Below are 17165 nucleotides of genomic sequence, written 5' to 3'. Positions count from 1 at the left end.
ACTGTAGAATTATATGTAGAAGCACATGTCATTGTAATTGTTGTTCTTAAAGATTTTAAACTATTGTTTCTGCATTTTAAATATTTATTGACAATTTTTTCTTTTCTTTAAAGGGACTACGAGGAGTTTCGGAAAGCAAAGTGTTTTCACACTACATTTCCCATGAGCCTCCACGCACATGGTGAATTAATCAAGAATGAAAGTCGTGGGTTTGAAGGGCGAGTCGACCACTAAATAATAATGTCAAAATAACTATAAAGACAAAACAATATATTTATCGAAAATGGACGCATTAACGAGTGTGGGTAACGTAGATTCATCCACTTTAATAGGAGACCAAACAAAACCAAACTCCTCGGGGAATGTTAATGTTAATGTAAAATTCTGGACTTTTCAGTGGATCCTTCTGGTACCACTGCTAGCAAGAATTAAATAAATCAAATCATATGTGTGTGTGAAGACGCACCTCGCTGTTGAGGAAACAGTACAGCACAGCCACAATGAGACCCTGAAACACAACACACAACTGTTACTGATGGATTTAGAGGAGGCTCTGTGGACACACTCCGCACTGCTCAGAAGAGTATCACACAAATCAAGCACATGGCTCCTACAGCTTTCCATGAAAAGATTTTATCAAAATAAATATCTGTCAGGGTCATTCTCTGGTCATCAAATCTCACATCAAGGCTGAAGTTAAACGTTAATCAAGTCTCAAGACTAAGTTGCGTCAAGATCTGAGTAAATCAAGAAGAAATCAAAGACTCTTCAACAAGATCAAAACAGGCAACAAACTGTTCATGTCTTTCCAACGTGAATATGTATTTTTCCAAACATCCCATCAATCAATGCAGCAAAAACATTTTTAGTTCTTACATTTAAAATAAATTTCAAAGACGCTTTCCTCCACTGTCTTTCTCCTCTTGGCACAACAAATCAGTTGAGATGTTTTATTTATTTGTTTGTATACGATATAATGTGTGGTCACTGTCATGCGGTACCTGGAAGGATCCAAGGCCCAGATCAAAGAAAATCTTGATGCGATGCATGTTTTTATTAGTCGGCTCCATGTCCAGGTAGATGAACACCATGTAGTTCACCCCGAACAGAGGGATCAGCAGGAGAGTGGACTTCGCCAGACGTCTGGTGAGAAACACACAGGCACAGGGGTGAAGAAAAAAAGAGCAACATAAAATATGGGACCAGAAAGACTAGAAAGCACTCTGAGATTGTATCAGTCAAATAAAGAATAAACACCTCAGCTACCACAGGTCAGAGGTGAAACAAGATGCCTCAGCGTACCTGTACTGGGATTGTTCGTTTCCTCCCACATCAGTGCAGCGCAGTTTCTGCACCAGGATGCGAATGATGCTGATGAAAAGAATGAAGTTGATCTTAAAGTGGAGAAACACAAAAGTATTAAGACAGAGCCAAAACAGGGATTTTATTTGAGAATAAGAACATTTCTGTTCTTTCTTAATTTCTGTTTTTACAGCTTCATCAAAGAACATGTTAAATTGGGCTTTTTACAGTGTTACAAGTCTTTGCTAAGTGCATTCAAGCTCCACAGAATGGTAGACGAGCTGTAAACACATCATCTGCAGTGAGCCACACAGTAAACATGCCGCTCAAATCAGAAAAGTAAAGTTCAGAGCAACAGCTTGTTGTGATGGATCATCTGTCGGACGACATGTTTAGAAATAAATGGCTGAATGATTGAACCTTATCTGAGACTTATCTCTGTAGCCTTTACATGATTTATACTCTGAACTGATAAAACATGTTCCCAAGTGTTTTTTTGCAAATACATAGTAGGCTACAGTTGTGTGGAAACAACAGTGAGGATGTTAAAGGTCGAGAAAAAACAGAATCCAGCATCTGTAAAACATGACGTCAAAAATACTCCAAAGAATTCAAAATTATTTAAGTTAAAAATAAATACTGTGCAAACAAACAAAGTCAATTGTGAATAAGGCACAGCTGCATTATGATACAGAGTTCAGAGCAGGAGGAAACTCACGATGACAGACACCATGATGGGCCAGTTGATCAGTCTGTTGGGGATCGGCTTTTCATTCATCTCCCAACACCTGGAAATGAGTCAGAGAGGATTTTTATTGGTTCTCAGCATTTTTAAAATCAGAGCTAAGAAAACTAACCAGCAGCAAATGAGAGGCTTCAGTGGTGCACATGAAACTGGGAAATCTCTTGTCAAATCTTGATACCAGTGGGCTTTAATGGTTAAAGTAATGGACTGTGAAGCGTTGGAAGATTCAGATTTCATGAGAAACAACAAAGAGACAAAGAAATGGGGAAACTAGTGTTTTCATGCAAGGATCAAATTAGAAAGACAAAAAACATCTAAAGCTGAAGCAGAGAGAAGCCTCAGGCCAGGGGAGCAAGAAATAAATCATGACATTAATGTTGTTAGGAATATTTGACAGTAGCATTTCAATTAACCTGACTCCATTTGTAAATCAGCTTATTAATAAAGATTAAATGCAAAAAGGGTTGTAGAAAATGCAATGGAGAGATCTGTAGACAAACATATGGACAGAACATGATGTTCTATGTATCACAGTGTATTACTGCAAACTATACTGTTTTATATTTTGTTCCTTGTTCATTTCATATGACATTTGTTTTGTAGCTCTTGCTGCAGGGAGGAGTGGAGGCCACTAGAGGTCAGTCAGTCAGTCAGTCAGTCTGCCTGTTTAGTGAAACATCAGAGGAGCAGACTCACCATGTGTTCTCCAGGTTTATCCTACATCCAATCCATGCCACCAGGAAAACAAAAGGGATTCCTGAAAGAGAGAGGGAGAGAGGGAGAGAGGGACGAGCACAGTAGAAAGTATGTTTAGATTCCCAGTCTGCCAGACACAGAACATCCTCACAAGCTGCTGTGCAGGAAATGTGACGTCTACGCAGACACACACACACACACACACACACACACACACACACACACACACACACACACACACACACACACACACACACACACACACACACACACACACACACACACACACACACACACACACACACTGATGTACATTAACCAGCTGGGGCTGAAAGGTGATGCAGTGGAGGAGGAAGTGTTGGTGAAGTGGTGATGGATGGTGGAGACTGGACCGACCGGACTGAGCTAAGGCAGAGGCTGAACCAGACCAGTGTTTACAACCAGACCCCCACCATGACACCCTGTCTGTGGGCCTGTCTGTGCCTCGGTGTGTGTATATACTATATGTGAGCGCCCATAGCCCAGCTCCTGCCTCTGCAGCTCATTAACGACATGTTACATGTTCACGTCTGTGCAGTAATGAGCGGTGAGAAAAGCCTGGGGAGAAGTGCTGCCATACATGTGTTTCTTGTCAGTCCATTCACCTACAGTATGCTTCTTCTTCCTTTTCTATTTAACAAGAGCCTGGGCCAATAACAACAAACAATAACAGACATGATCAACTGTATTACCTCCATGATTTAACACCTCCTCCCTTTTCGTTTCTCTAACTCTGTTTAAGGTTGAAAAAATCTTGTTCTGCTCATCATTCACATCAATTCCCCAGAGTTCAGCCTGCAGGGATCTACAGTATGTTGGCCCTGAGAGCTCTATTCACTGGAGTTTAAGAAAACACACGCAAACACATCCATTGTGTTATGAGTATTTTGCAGCACACGAGTCGTAAAAAATAATGTTTCCTGAATTTATATGTGTTTGAGCAGTTGGTACCACTGATGATGGTGATGTTAAAGGGATGTTTCAACATTTTGGCAAATTCGCCCATTGCCATAATCCCTATAGTCATAAGAGTAGGTAATTTACCTTTAATTGTCGGTTTAAGCTGTTTTTAGATCGGCGGGGCAGAGACGTGAACTCTGCACTACGCGCAGTACTTTCGCCTTTTCCAAATCAAACTCATCAAATACACAATCCAACAACTCCAAAAGATTACTGTGGAGAAGTTGTGACCTGCACATTCACCACGCTATGAAATAATAATGGGATGTTACGAGACAGAGTTGTTTTTCGAGGCAAATGCAAAGCCAGACATACATCCCAGACACGGCTGCTCGGCAGAGTGCCTTCAAAAGCACAAGTAGTTCAGAGTAATTGCTTCGTGTGTCGTAATGTTACATAATACGTTATTATTTCATAACGCGGCGAATGTGCAGGTCACAACTTGTCCACCAGAGCGTTTTGGAGTTGTTGGATTGTGTATTTGATGAGTTTGATGAGGGAAACCAAGAAATCTCATTAGCATCTGTAGCGTAGCTCTGTGCAGCTAGCATCTCTGCTCCGCCATTCTAAAAATGGCTTGCACTGACAATTAAAGGTAATGAACCTACTCCTAAAACTATAAGGATTATGGGAATAGGCCAATTTGCCAAAATGTTGAAATATCCCTTTAAACTGGCAATGGAAGACCTAAAACTAGAAGAACACGTCTCAGTATGTGAAAACAAAAAGCAAAGAAAATCAGAGTTTGGTGCAGCCAACCCCAGCCGATGAACATGTAGATGGAGAGGGGGGTGGAGTGGGCGCGGATGACCAGCAGCAGCATGTGCAGGTAGAGACCCTCCACCAGCAGCCAGAAGAAGTTTGCCATGATGAAGTAGTTGAAGAACACCAGGCTGGCTCTGCAGCCCACCTACAACAACAACAACAACAACATCACAGTTTATTTCATGTATGTTCCAACAGTTCATACAATACAACTGGATGTGATGACATGTGATGGAGTATCGGTTCTGACAGTGAATCAGATACAACTGATTGATTCACTTGAATCGGTGGTGATGATAAAGTTTGAACTCTGGGTCTTCTACACCACACGCTCACACAGACTCACGGGCCTATTACTGTAGGTGCTTTTCTTTTTAGTTCCTAGAACTAAAAGGTTCCTGTGGTCCATCGTTGTCTGTGTTTCCACCAGGGCCTAAAGTCCTGGGGAAATTATGCAAATCACTACTGAAGTAAATGTAGCCTATAGTCTTTAAATTACACATACAAAAACAAAGAATTTGTCTCAAACAATAATTATTTTGGTTAAAAAAAACAATAAGGATCTAGACGCAGTATTGGGCAAATTACTGATTAGTCCTTTAAGAAGTAGCCTAATCATGTAACTGTACTGAATACTTTATTTCAGAAGTTGATTTTTTTGTGTGTTACTGTCTTATATTGTCTTATACTCCTATCCCCCAACAAAAGAAACAAACAAAACAAAAAACAGAATAACCTCCTGAACCTTTCAGAAAGTACCACCCCGCAACCAGAGCTGTTTTTGGGGGAACTATTCTACCCGGGAAATACAATTTAGTTCCTGGTTCCTCTGGTTGAAACAGACATAGTTCCTTGAAAGTTCCTGCGGTGGAAACGTGGCTATAGATGTCAGGTCTGTCTCGTTTGCATATCACAACAGCAGCTTAACCTAGATCACCGTGAACCTGCTTCATGAAACTGCCTGCAAGCAGCGCACCGACAGCTCAGATGTCAGGTTCTTACCACATGTGTGCAAATACCCTGAAGTCAAAGATCCCCCTGCTCTCTGCCTCCATGTTTCCTGTCTGTCTTCTCTGTCCAATCAATAAAGGCACTAAAAGGCTCCAAAAATAACTTAACAAAACTGCATGCACAATAATCCAGGTTTACTGAAAATAAACCTTTATTATTGATGATTAAATCCAGAAAACTCCCACAGACTGGGCCTGAAAAGCCTGCAGATTATTGTATATGTAGATTAACAGGGATTTGTATACCAGTGCACATACCACACAGTCAATCAGTTGGCACTCACTGTTCTGCCTGCAGGACTTCACCACTACATGAAAATACATAGTAGTAATGTAATGTAGTGATAGATTAGGTTCATCTTTTGGATTATTGTGGTACATTATTGTAAAAAAAAAAAAATCCATCATACAGATGCAATTGAAAACCTAAAATATATGGTCTCTATGGAGACGGTTGCTCCAGGAGAAATCTGGTGCAGATTCAGGGAAATAAGGGCTTATAGTAGATTTGAACTTGCAGTTGCAAATGTAATAGAAAAGATGGCAGTGAAGGATCTCTTCAGTGTGTGTGTGTGTGTGTGTGTGTGTGTGTGTGTGTGTGTGTGTGTGTGTGTGTGTGTGTGTGTGTGTGTGTGTGTGTGTGTGTGTGTGTGTGGTCACCAGCGAGGGCTGCGTGCTGCAGTCAGTGTTCTCGTCGTCTGAGAAGAGCAGAGTGTCTTTGGTCAGCACGGCCACGGCTCGCAGCATGAACGACACAAACAAGTTCAGATGGATGTAGTTCCTCATGCAGTGGAGCCTCCTGCATGCACACACACACACACACACACACACCAAACACAAACACACACACACACACACACACAGACACAAACCCAGACAGAAGAACGTTGAGAAGTGTGTTTACAGACGCTGTCAGGGTGTGAACCCAGTGAGCGATGAGGTATCTAAACACGCCGATAGCAGCCGAGTGAACAGCTGGAGCGCGTCCAGGCCGAGCTGCAGACGTTTCATCAGTCTCACACGTTTCTGCAGCAAACTGTTCATGTGCGCGAGGAAGCGTGTGTGTGAAGTGCGCGTCTACACTTAAGTGTGTATATACAGATTTATGTTATATATCCTGAGTTAGTATATCCTAGCTGCAGTTGGGTTTTCAGGGTCATGTTTAAACACTTGAGGCCGACGCTTTCGCACGACAAATCTTCTGTCTATAGCTGTTGGAGCACAGCACACATTTAAATCTAAAATAACAACCTCTTTCTATCTGAAATAATAACAATCATTTTCCCTTCTTTCATTTTTTTTCACATAGTGAACTGTATTTATGAATTAGCCTCACCTGCAGAGAAACTCAGCTCTGGGAGATGATTTATAGGAAACTAAATGATAATAAATAGATTAGACTGGTTATTTTTCCAAATCTTGATTTTCTGTGACATTCCTGACACTTTCCTTTCCCATCAGGAGTGACATAATTATCAGAGCCAGAGGAGGAGGAGGAGGCTGCATGTAACCAAAGGAAAAGTTCACATAGTTTTTCAAAAGACGGATTAAAAGAAAACGTTAACTCCATCATTCCTAAAATGACGCAGGAGGAGTTATATCTACTTTTTGCTGTGTTTTTTTTTGTTATTATTCTGACTTCAGGGTCAATATGTGAGAGGAGAAGATGTAACACTCTTCCATATAAGGAAGAGTCAGGGAGAGAGGGCAAACGGACGAGGAGATGGACGAGGACGCCGGGACAGAGGCGGGACAAGTGACGTCAGACAGAGCAGATGGGCGGCAGAGCGCTGTGTTGTTCTCTCTGCAGGTTCAAACTAATGATAAAGTTTGAACCTGCAGCCTTCAGGCCAGAAAGAGAGCACACATTACTCCAATTTTAACATTTTAATTGTATGAAAAGTGCTATAGAAATCAAGTTTGATTGATTGATTGATTGATTGAGGTGTTGGTGGTGGTGGGGTTGACTTTGTTTACTTGAGACTGACCTCAGCTCTTCAGCCTTCTGGTCATTCCTGCTTCTACAAGTTATTCCTGATATCACGTTAAGAAACATGTCCGTCTGTGCAAACACCATTGTGCAGTGTGACACCTAAAGATGCATGAGGCAATTTGGTGGACGTCAGTGTGTCAGTGTGTGAGTGAGTGTGTGAGTGTGTTTACCTGAACAAGCAGATGATGATGGTGCTGGTGAGCAAAGCGATGAGCGACAGGCTGTGGCCCAGCGTGGACAGGATCCTCACCACTCTGTAGAAAACCAGCTGGACACAGAAAATACATATACGGTGCATTAAAAAAAATATATATATATATTAAAAAATTATATGACTATGAAATAAAGGAGAAAGTAAATCATCTCATAAATGTCCCTGCTTATATTACGGCCACTTAACTATCAAAACATTCATAAGAGAAGCAGTAAAATCCCTGTGTTGGATTTCATCACTGCACAAATAAAGCTAAGCTTAGGCAGGATGGAAAGATGATTCAGTAAAACATATGACTGTAAGCTATAGATAATAAATAGATTAAGAATAAATTAAACTCAGCTTAGACTGAGTTTGCCCCAGGGAGGTGGTTTCTGTAAAGACAGGAAATAAACGCCACTAGAGGGAGCTGCTCTCTGTTCCTTTATCACACATCACATGCAGGAATTTAGTGAAAGCTATTGTTTGTTCATATGAGAGGCTGCTAACAGTGAAGATTAGGAGTCATGATAATTAAGACCCACGGAAATAAAATCTAAATATAATTCAGGCTTTCTGAGGCATTAATGAAAAATGAACAGGCACTGCAGCTTCTTAAATATTTGATGACACACAGGAGGATTCATAAAACTAATGAAACTTCTTCACACCTTTCAAAAAAAAAAAAAAGATGAATGACTGAGTTCAAGTGTATTTATATTTTTAATAATATAATCTGATCAAACAGAGGAGCTTTTTATTCCAGTAGCTCCCACATCCTCCTCAGGCGTTTCTTAGAGATGCTCCTGCTGTGATCGGCAGCCTCGCTAAGCTGTGGCTCCTTTTTCCACAGCGGAGAGGCTCTTTCACAATAAGAGCGGGGTCAGGAACAGGATGAGCGTCTGGTCCATCTCAAGACCGCGCTCCACTCACTCTCCACGAACTCCTCGAGTCGGCACATTACACACACACACACACACACACACACACACACACACACACACACACACACACACACACACACACACACACACACACACACACACACACACACACACACACACACACAGGGGTGGCTCTGCTGTGGAGCTGTGTTATACTGCCCACCGCTCGCGGGTGTGTGTGTGTGTGTGTGTGTGTAATGTGCCTGGCGTTCATCGCTCTCTCATCATCTATAAACAACATTCCCCATGTCTGACACACCATCTGGCTATTAACCAAACACACACACACTATCTCTTTTTCGGTATGTACTATATGAAGACATACAGTATGATCACATACATCAAATACATTACTGTAATACACACTCATTTGTACCATTCAGTAGACAGACAGACAAAACGAACAAACAAACGAACGAACGAGAGATCGATCAATAGATAGATGCTCTTGGTGATGTGAAAGCTCAGTGTCGTCTCACCGCCCCGTCTGTCCACTGTACACATATGGACAAATATCCAGCTGTGTATCTGACGCTGGCAGCCTGGCATCAGCGTCTCATTCCTGAGTTTGATTCTCAGGCCTTCTGGCTGGGAGCTGATGACCTGCTGGCTCTGGTCTGCAGCAGCCACACTGCCTTCTATATCCAAACACATCTCCATCTCCAAACTCTGGCGCGCTCGCCCTCTCCTCCGTCTTCCTCCCTGACACCGGGGGAATTAGAGCGATGCTGAACTTCAGGCTGAGCTGCTTCCTGGCCCTGACAGAAGTCTAACGCTGGTGGAGCAGCTCTGTCTTCTGCTCCTGTAAGGTCGCTGGGGTTTTACATCAAGATCAAGTCATGACAGAGACCTGCATCTGCAGACTGTAACCGTATTCATTTTAGACTTAGGATTTGTGTCAGTAAAACCTGGACCTAGATCATCCACTGTGCACGATACCAGCTCCACAAAGAATGGTTTTCTTCAACCTGGTGGAAAGACTGAAACCAGCAGAGAGCAGCAGATTATGACAGATATGACGATCAGGAGTACAAGTTACCTGACATCATCAAGATGCAACCTACAGTACAAACATCCCATTACCTCAATAACTGACACATCTGCAATAAGCCACACAGGCTGGAGATAAGTCTTCTAAATGAAGAGTCAAAAAAGACTCCAAGTGATCACAAGAAACAACAAACTGCATCCACTGTGTTTCATCCTGTTTGTCACAAAAGTTGCACAAAAATGTGCTGCTTCCAATTTTTTTTTTTTTGCAATAATCTTGAAAGTGAAAAACTCCCATGATGGTACATCTTTCACAACACAATCAAAGTATATTTTCTATTATTGTTTTGTTATTGTATATTATCGTTGATGGTGGTTTTCTTTGAAGCAGATCATTGTAATGTAGTCAGTGTCAGGCTTTTTGAAGGATTTAAAAATATTTAAATTCAAATGGATTTGGGGGGAGGAGTCAATCAATAATCAATTAGATAATACATTTCAATTTAATTTAAATTTAAATTTCCTCTCCCAGCTCAGCTGAGCTGAAGTCAAAGTATTTTACACCCTGACTGGAAACTGGATGTTTGGACACAAGATGTGACCTGAGAGTCATCACTGAGGTCACATGGCATCAAGGAGTAATACCATTGGAAATGTTCAAGGTGAACAATACAATTTTGAAGTCAATTTAAAAAAAGGTGGAGGGTGGAGGAGGAGGAGGGTCCCAGCTGATACCTGAGTAAAGGTGTCAGATTTTAACATTGATTCAACAACTTAATGCCCACTGTGCACCGTTTCAAAATCAAATCACGTCATAGGCAATCTGTATTTATCTTAACCATTTAGTAACCACGGTGACACATGAGCATCAGCGTGTGACGTCTGGTCTCGGCCGAATGTTTTCCAGACGGAAAACCTCTGTCTCTTCAGCAGGAAACAAATAGAAGCTTCAGTGAGAGTCGGAGCGCGGGAGACCCACACCTGAGGGCTCTGGACAGGATCAGCCAGCTGTGTGTGTGTGTGTGTGTGTGTGTGTGTGTGTGTGTGTGTGTGTGTGTGTGTGTGTGTGTGTGTGTGTGTGTGTGTGTTCTCAAAATTCACCTTTACGCTCTGCTGTTTTCTTTCACGCTGCTCAGCTGGTTGTGTTGTTCTCTGCTGTGTTGTCTATGTGCAGGGTTCCTCACTCACTCAGCTCCTCATGTTTGTGTGTGTGTGTGTTTAACTGGTTTCATCTGTTTGTTTCTCTGGTTCAGACTTTATAAGCAACAACATTCACAATTACCCCGTTCACCACAGGCTGAAACACACCATCACTGTGGTGTCTACTGTCACTGCTTATATTCACAGGAGTCAAATGTTCCTGGTGTAGCCTCTTATAAAGAAAATCATTACTATACTATAGTTTTTTCATGGAGAGAGAGACGGGGGGAAGACAGGCAGCAAAGCACCATGGGTCGGATTCACAGCCATGACTGATGAAAGCCAACATGGTGAAACTGTTTCAGTAGAATCCTCTTGAAACTGTTTTCTCTCAAAATTCACTCTTGTGAGTTAAAAACTATCCATCTACAACACTGCACGTGTCCATCTTGTTCTTAGATGCACAAAATATGTTGCACTGCTGTTTTAACTTTAAAGCGCCTCATCATGATCATGCAGCATCTTGCTGTTATCACGGGAAAATCAATAATCTGTTTTCTCACTGTTGAGGGATCTTCTATAATGTAACGTGTGTGCTGCAGACTAAGTGCAGTGTGCCTGCAATGGAAAACTTTTTATAACACTTTTTTTTTGGATTTGTGCTGAGCACCATATGTGAACATGTTTACACACAGAGACGGAAGAAAAACAGAGCAGCGATGAGAAAAAGTTACTGTAAACAGAGAAATAGAGGGAGGTGACAGAGACTCTAGAGGGAGAGGGAGAGAGAGAGGAAAAATATACAGAAAGAGACTGAAACTCTTTCTGCAGAGAAACTGATGGATGCTCTCACTGAGGAGGAGAGGTGTTAAAGGTTTGGTTTCGCCTGCACAGGATCTAACATGTTGTTTAACAGTTTAGTTTTCCAGTGTTTGCAGCCGTTCATCCTTCAAAACACCTTCTCACTCTCAGTGAGAATAAACCTCGTGAAGTGGTTTGGAGACCCTGTGACTTTATTCTTAGCTGAGATCAAGTTCAAATATGTCACTGTATTTCTGTAATAATTATATTAATCACAATATAATTAAACACTAGTGTATATTCTCCTTGGCATGGTTAGATACATTTCTCATGCTCACACATGTACATTGTTTTTGTGGAAGCAACTGCAGTGCAACAGGTTTCTGTTTCTGTGGTTGGTAGATATGATATGAATGTTTCCAAATATATTTCTAAAAGATATTCCATCCATATTAAATCATCATACTGCAAGTATGGTGACATTTAAAGGGATAGTTCAACATTTTGGCAAATTGGCACATTGCCATAGTTTTAGGTTCGTTACCTTTAATTGCCGGTGCAAACTGTTTTTAGAATGGCGGAGCAGAGCTGCGAGCTGCTCAGAGCTACGCTACGGAGGCTAATGGGATTTCTTGGTTTCCCTGGGCCAATTTGCCAAAATGTTGAACTATCCCTTTAACATTTTTTCATGAGCTGATTCTCAAACATTTGTGATTTTCATAAAAATAACAATATTTTATATTATGAATGAACTTGACTGTCTTTATACACACTGTACAATGAAATTAGGTATGATGGCGGATTTGTCCTTGACACTTGTCTAATAAAAGGCCACTAATGAGTCACTCTGACTTCCCTCTGATTGTGAGAGCTGAGTGTGATCTCTGCTGCAGCGTGGACACAGTAATAGCTCCGGATATTCTCTCCGTGCTGGATGTTACTCGCTTATTTAAAGCTCAGTATGAACCACAGGGTCCTGGAATGCAGCCGCAGCCACAAGCAATATCTGGGAAGGTCAAAGAATAAGCTGCATGGCATCACAAAGGATGCCTGGGGTGGGGGGGGTGCGAAGGTGGGAGTGGACCCACACAGCCACCTGCATCACTCGCAGGGGTCAGATACTCAGCTGTGTCATTCTGCTTCATAAGCCTCTAAAGAGTTTATCTGAAGAGAGGAAGAAGAAAACATTTCCTCCAGTTCTCGTCCGTCCTGTGAGGAGGCAGATCTGGGAACAGACGGAGGAGGATTAGAGGGCAGCGAGCGCAGAGACCCAGAGCTGAACTCCACACGTCTGCTGCAGGAGCTGCAGGTCTAAGCCGGTGTCTCGCCACAGGTCCACACAGCAGACACCGAGCAGCTCCCCGAACACACTGTCACTGTGCAGCTGAACAACCTCACTGATGTTTACTATCGCAGCAGTTTTATCTCAGATAGATTTTGTGGTTTTGTGTTAATAAAAAGGAAGAAGGAAGGTCTCCAGGTTACTTGGCATGTCTCTGTCTCTGGAAGACTGCCAGGAGACGCAGTAAACAAAGTCAAGAGACAGACAGTTGTTGAGGGGATAGAGGAGTGAGGAGCACAGAAGGTTGAATGTGAGTTATTCTTGAACCTGTACCCTGGTGTGGGTGTGATCTCTGTCAACATGGGAATCTGGAGATCAGCAGTCACAGATTGTACAGACAGAGATAATCAGACCTTTTTTCCACCGAGCTGGTTCCAGTGCTGGTTCGGGGCCAGAGCCCGACTTAGCACCGGTACTTTGCTTTTCGACCGCCTAAGTGTTACAATTGGCTATATATTATGTACTCTGTTTTTATACTTGAATGCACATAACTTGATGTATGTTTTGAGATATCATGTAACTATGAACTGAAGACTTCTCCGGTTTGTTCTTGGGCTTCCAATAAAAGAATCGGGTTAACATTTAAGCACCGGCTCCTGGCTCTCTAAACTGGTTCCAGACAAGCACCAACTCCTGGGGGCGGGGTTACCCAGGACCAGCGCAAAGATATACACTGATGTTATCAATATCTTATTACGTTTGTTTAACTGCTACAGGGTTTCTGCAGGTACCAGCAAATCTAATTTAATGCTTTTTAATGCCCTTTTTAATGCCATTTCAAACATTTTTAATGCCCGTGACTGCAAATACTATACGTGTGCGTACATTTAAGTTTAATTTTACTGTAGATTAACTGTATAATCTCCCTATTTTTCTGCCCTTTGTGCTCTATAGGGATGTAATGATATCACAGACATGAAAACAGGTCATGGGTGAAAAAGGTGAGAAGGATACGACCCCTCTGGGGGGGTCCGGGGGCATGCTCCCCCGGAAGAAAAATTTGAATATTTCATATTTGAAAGCATTAATCTGATGCATTTTGAGAAGAAATTCAAGAAGAAGTACAAGACAGTATGAGTGTATGATATGACATTATGCTATATAACGTTATTAGTGTTGTCACGATACCAACATGTTGGTACTGGTATTGGTACCAACATGTTTTTTGATACTTTTCCAAATACAAAGAGAACACAAAAAATGTCATTATTGACTTTACTTTAATAGAAAATCTTAGAACTATTATGCATCAGTAAATAATCAATTCCTGCTGCTGCAGGATCAAAATTGAAATTTCCATCTATATTAATCTGAACTCTTCCTAAATTAAAACATTAGTGGTCTGTTTAAAAATGAATATCAACTTGTTCTCTTTGCATTATTTGAGGTCTGAAAACACTGCATCTTTTTTTGTTATTTTGACCAGTTGTAATTTTGGGGGGAAATTGTTATCAGTAGTTTATAGAATGAAACACAAACGTTCATTTTACTCAAACACACACCTATTGTTTCCCATACGTAGACCAATGTGGTGCAGCGCCACAGAATCAAGACCAAGCCACAAATTGACTCTGCTTTTTTTTTTTTCATCAACGCAATATCGTTGAAGAAGTGAGTGAGTGATCCGGTCGTTTTCGCTAATGCTGCGTTCCAGGCAGGCTTTTGAAATCGTAAATTACAGCTTCAAGTCACAACTTACGACTTTGTAGCGTTCCAGGCAACCCACTCGTGTTTTTCCGACCTGTTTTACCGGTGAAAGTCACTATAACGGCCACTCGTAACTTCCGACCGGTGAACTTGTACCAGATCGAACTGGTACCACTTCACGGTCGGAAAAATACGAGTTTCCTTGAACGCACCATAACAGTCCTCGTCCCTACGTCGCCACATTCACGGCGTTCCTTGGCTGCACACACAGCCCTGCATGCCGTTCTCTCTCCTCATTGGATAAAAACTGTAGGATACGATAAATGTTTTCTCCTCGGCTCAGAGCAGAGCAGAGGGACTGAGAGACCCGTGTTTCAGTCCAAACACTCTATGTAAGTGATTGCTGTCGGAAGATATAACTATTTAAGACTTATATTAACACAAATATATCACTCACTTCTGCTTTAATTCATCTCCGCATAGCGCTCCTTCGCTGTGTTCACTCACTCAGTCACTCACTCACAGAGAGAGAGAGAGACGTGTGCATGCATGCTAGTGGTGGTAAAAACGAAACTTGTCAACCAACTTGCATTAATTAACGAGTCTGTGGTGGCCCGTCTCTCTCTAGCGCGCTGGTGCACAGTCACACACACAAACGCAGGCACATGGACAGGTCGCGCTGTAACGGCTCAAATTACAATGTGGCGACTTCACGCAGCGGCGTCACCGCTGCCGCCGCTCTGGACTGCACAGTACAATTCACAACCACAACCCAATCAGGTGCTCTCGCGCTTGTGGGTGTTTTCCTCTTCTTCTACTTTTTTTCTCTTCTCAATTCAAGGCTCTTGTAATCTATATCCAAATCCCGATCACTTGTCACTTGACCCCCCCCCCAAAAAAAATATTTTCTCATCGGATCTGCACGATTCACGTAGGTCATCTATTTTGGTTTCAAAACGGCGAATTTCGCCGAAAGGTTAGTGATTCTCATGCCTGATATCAAAATCTCACTGTATGAATCAATCAATTTTTTAAATCAATTTTTTAATGCCTTTGAGAATCGAATTTAATTCCTTTTAATGCCATTTAAGGCCTTAATTTCAGCAAAATATATTTAATGACTTTTAATGCTTTTTAATGACCCGCGGAAACCCTGTGCTATGTAATCAATGCAAGCACAGTCAAAGCTGAGTGGCCGAGCTACAGGCCGTGGCTAACAACGGCTAGTGGCCATTTGCTGCGATAACAATGAAGACGGGTAGCCAGTAGGCCTAACAGTCTAGATCGCAAAATAGGCTTGCTCGATGTTGTGCTTTTGAACGTAACCGAGTAAGCAGAGACGTATACAGTTATGTACTTATGATTAACACTGACATAATGACGTGGCTCTGACTTGGCTCCTTGCCAGTGGAAAAGCAAACCGGTTCTTTGGAGGCACGGGAGTTGTGTTTGACAAACACAATATAAATGTATGGGAGACAGGAGTCAGCAGCAGATTAACAGCAGAGATATCAGAGTCCCTGATTAATGAATTGGTCTCAGCTGTGGCCTTTGTTTAATGTAACATTTCAAGTTGCCACACTCGTGTTGACATAATATCTCAGTGACACATAAACAGAACTTCTTTAAATTCAACAACAACATTCATTTGGACTTAGGAATGATCTGATTATATTTTGGTGGTTAAAGGTCGAAGGTCACAGGCAGTGTGAACACACACAAAAGATTTAACTCTAAGACTTCACGCAATAATCACGGGCAAACACAGATTGTTCATATGACTCTATATAAACAGGAAGTAACCTGAGTTGCAAGTTTTGTGTGCTTTTCCTATCCGAGTCTAATTAATTTGCAAAAAATAGTTTTTTTACTTCTACTTCTAATTTTATTTGTTTGTATTTGTATTCTGGAGAGTACTGCGATAAAACCATTTCATAATTTATTATTGTCATCCTCATAATGTTAAAGGAGTATTATCGCAAATCCAAATCCTTAATTCGGCCACTAGATGGAGCCAGGCGGAGCTTATCAGATATAAACAAGTGGGCAGCTGTCAGAGAGAGAGCGAGAGCAGCCTCGTTTAGTCCCCCCCCCCCCTCCTCCTCCTCCCCTCTCCCCCCTCCTCCTCCCTCACCAGGCTGAATGAACGTGCAATCGCGGGAAAAAGAAAACTCGCTAGTGGAAGCGGCAGCTCTACGTCGCTCACAACCACAACAACGACAACAACAGCAACTGAAACGTCCTCCTCCTTAATAACGCTGAGAGGACAGCTGAAGAAAGACACAGGGACGTGGAGAAAAAGTGTTCTACCAGCGATTCAGTGACTGTAAGCAGCCTAACACTGCTACGTTGCATATTTGTCCGGTTCGGGGGTCGGATTTGCGAGTTCCAAGTGCATTTGCTTGGATCATAACAAAGACAAATGCTGCATTTGCCCCACGGACACTATACTGTTGGCGATTTTTTTTGTAAATTTAGTTATGGCTCCCCCCGACCCATCTTTTGCATATTTCAGCTTATTTTATGCTGCTGTATTTGCGATAATGCTCCTTTAAAGGTTTAGTTTTGCATATTTTTTGTTTGTCTGTTGCAGTGCAC

The 17165-nt window shown here is 41.9% G+C and overlaps 1 protein-coding gene across 1 annotated transcript in view; it reads right to left on the bottom strand.

The window, feature by feature from the left end:
• Nucleotides 1–17165, bottom strand: part of LOC311003644 (vasoactive intestinal polypeptide receptor 2-like) — a 36922-nt gene that overhangs the window by 453 nt on the left and 19304 nt on the right. The window contains exons 5-12 of the mRNA XM_083995435.1: nucleotides 7681–7778; nucleotides 6178–6316; nucleotides 4502–4652; nucleotides 2744–2804; nucleotides 2021–2090; nucleotides 1303–1394; nucleotides 1002–1143; nucleotides 467–508 (exon numbers count right to left, since the gene is read on the bottom strand). Coding sequence (XP_083851561.1) covers nucleotides 467–508; nucleotides 1002–1143; nucleotides 1303–1394; nucleotides 2021–2090; nucleotides 2744–2804; nucleotides 4502–4652; nucleotides 6178–6316; nucleotides 7681–7778 — 795 coding nt within the window. The remainder of the gene's footprint in view (nucleotides 1–466; nucleotides 509–1001; nucleotides 1144–1302; nucleotides 1395–2020; nucleotides 2091–2743; nucleotides 2805–4501; nucleotides 4653–6177; nucleotides 6317–7680; nucleotides 7779–17165) is intronic.

The sequence above is a fragment of the Trachurus trachurus genome (genome assembly GCF_905171665.1).
Source record: "Trachurus trachurus genome assembly, chromosome: 20".
NCBI classification, from domain to species: Eukaryota; Metazoa; Chordata; class Actinopteri; order Carangiformes; family Carangidae; genus Trachurus; species Trachurus trachurus.
The sequence above is the reverse complement of the archived record's forward strand: the minus strand, read 5'-3'. Positions and strand labels throughout refer to the sequence as shown.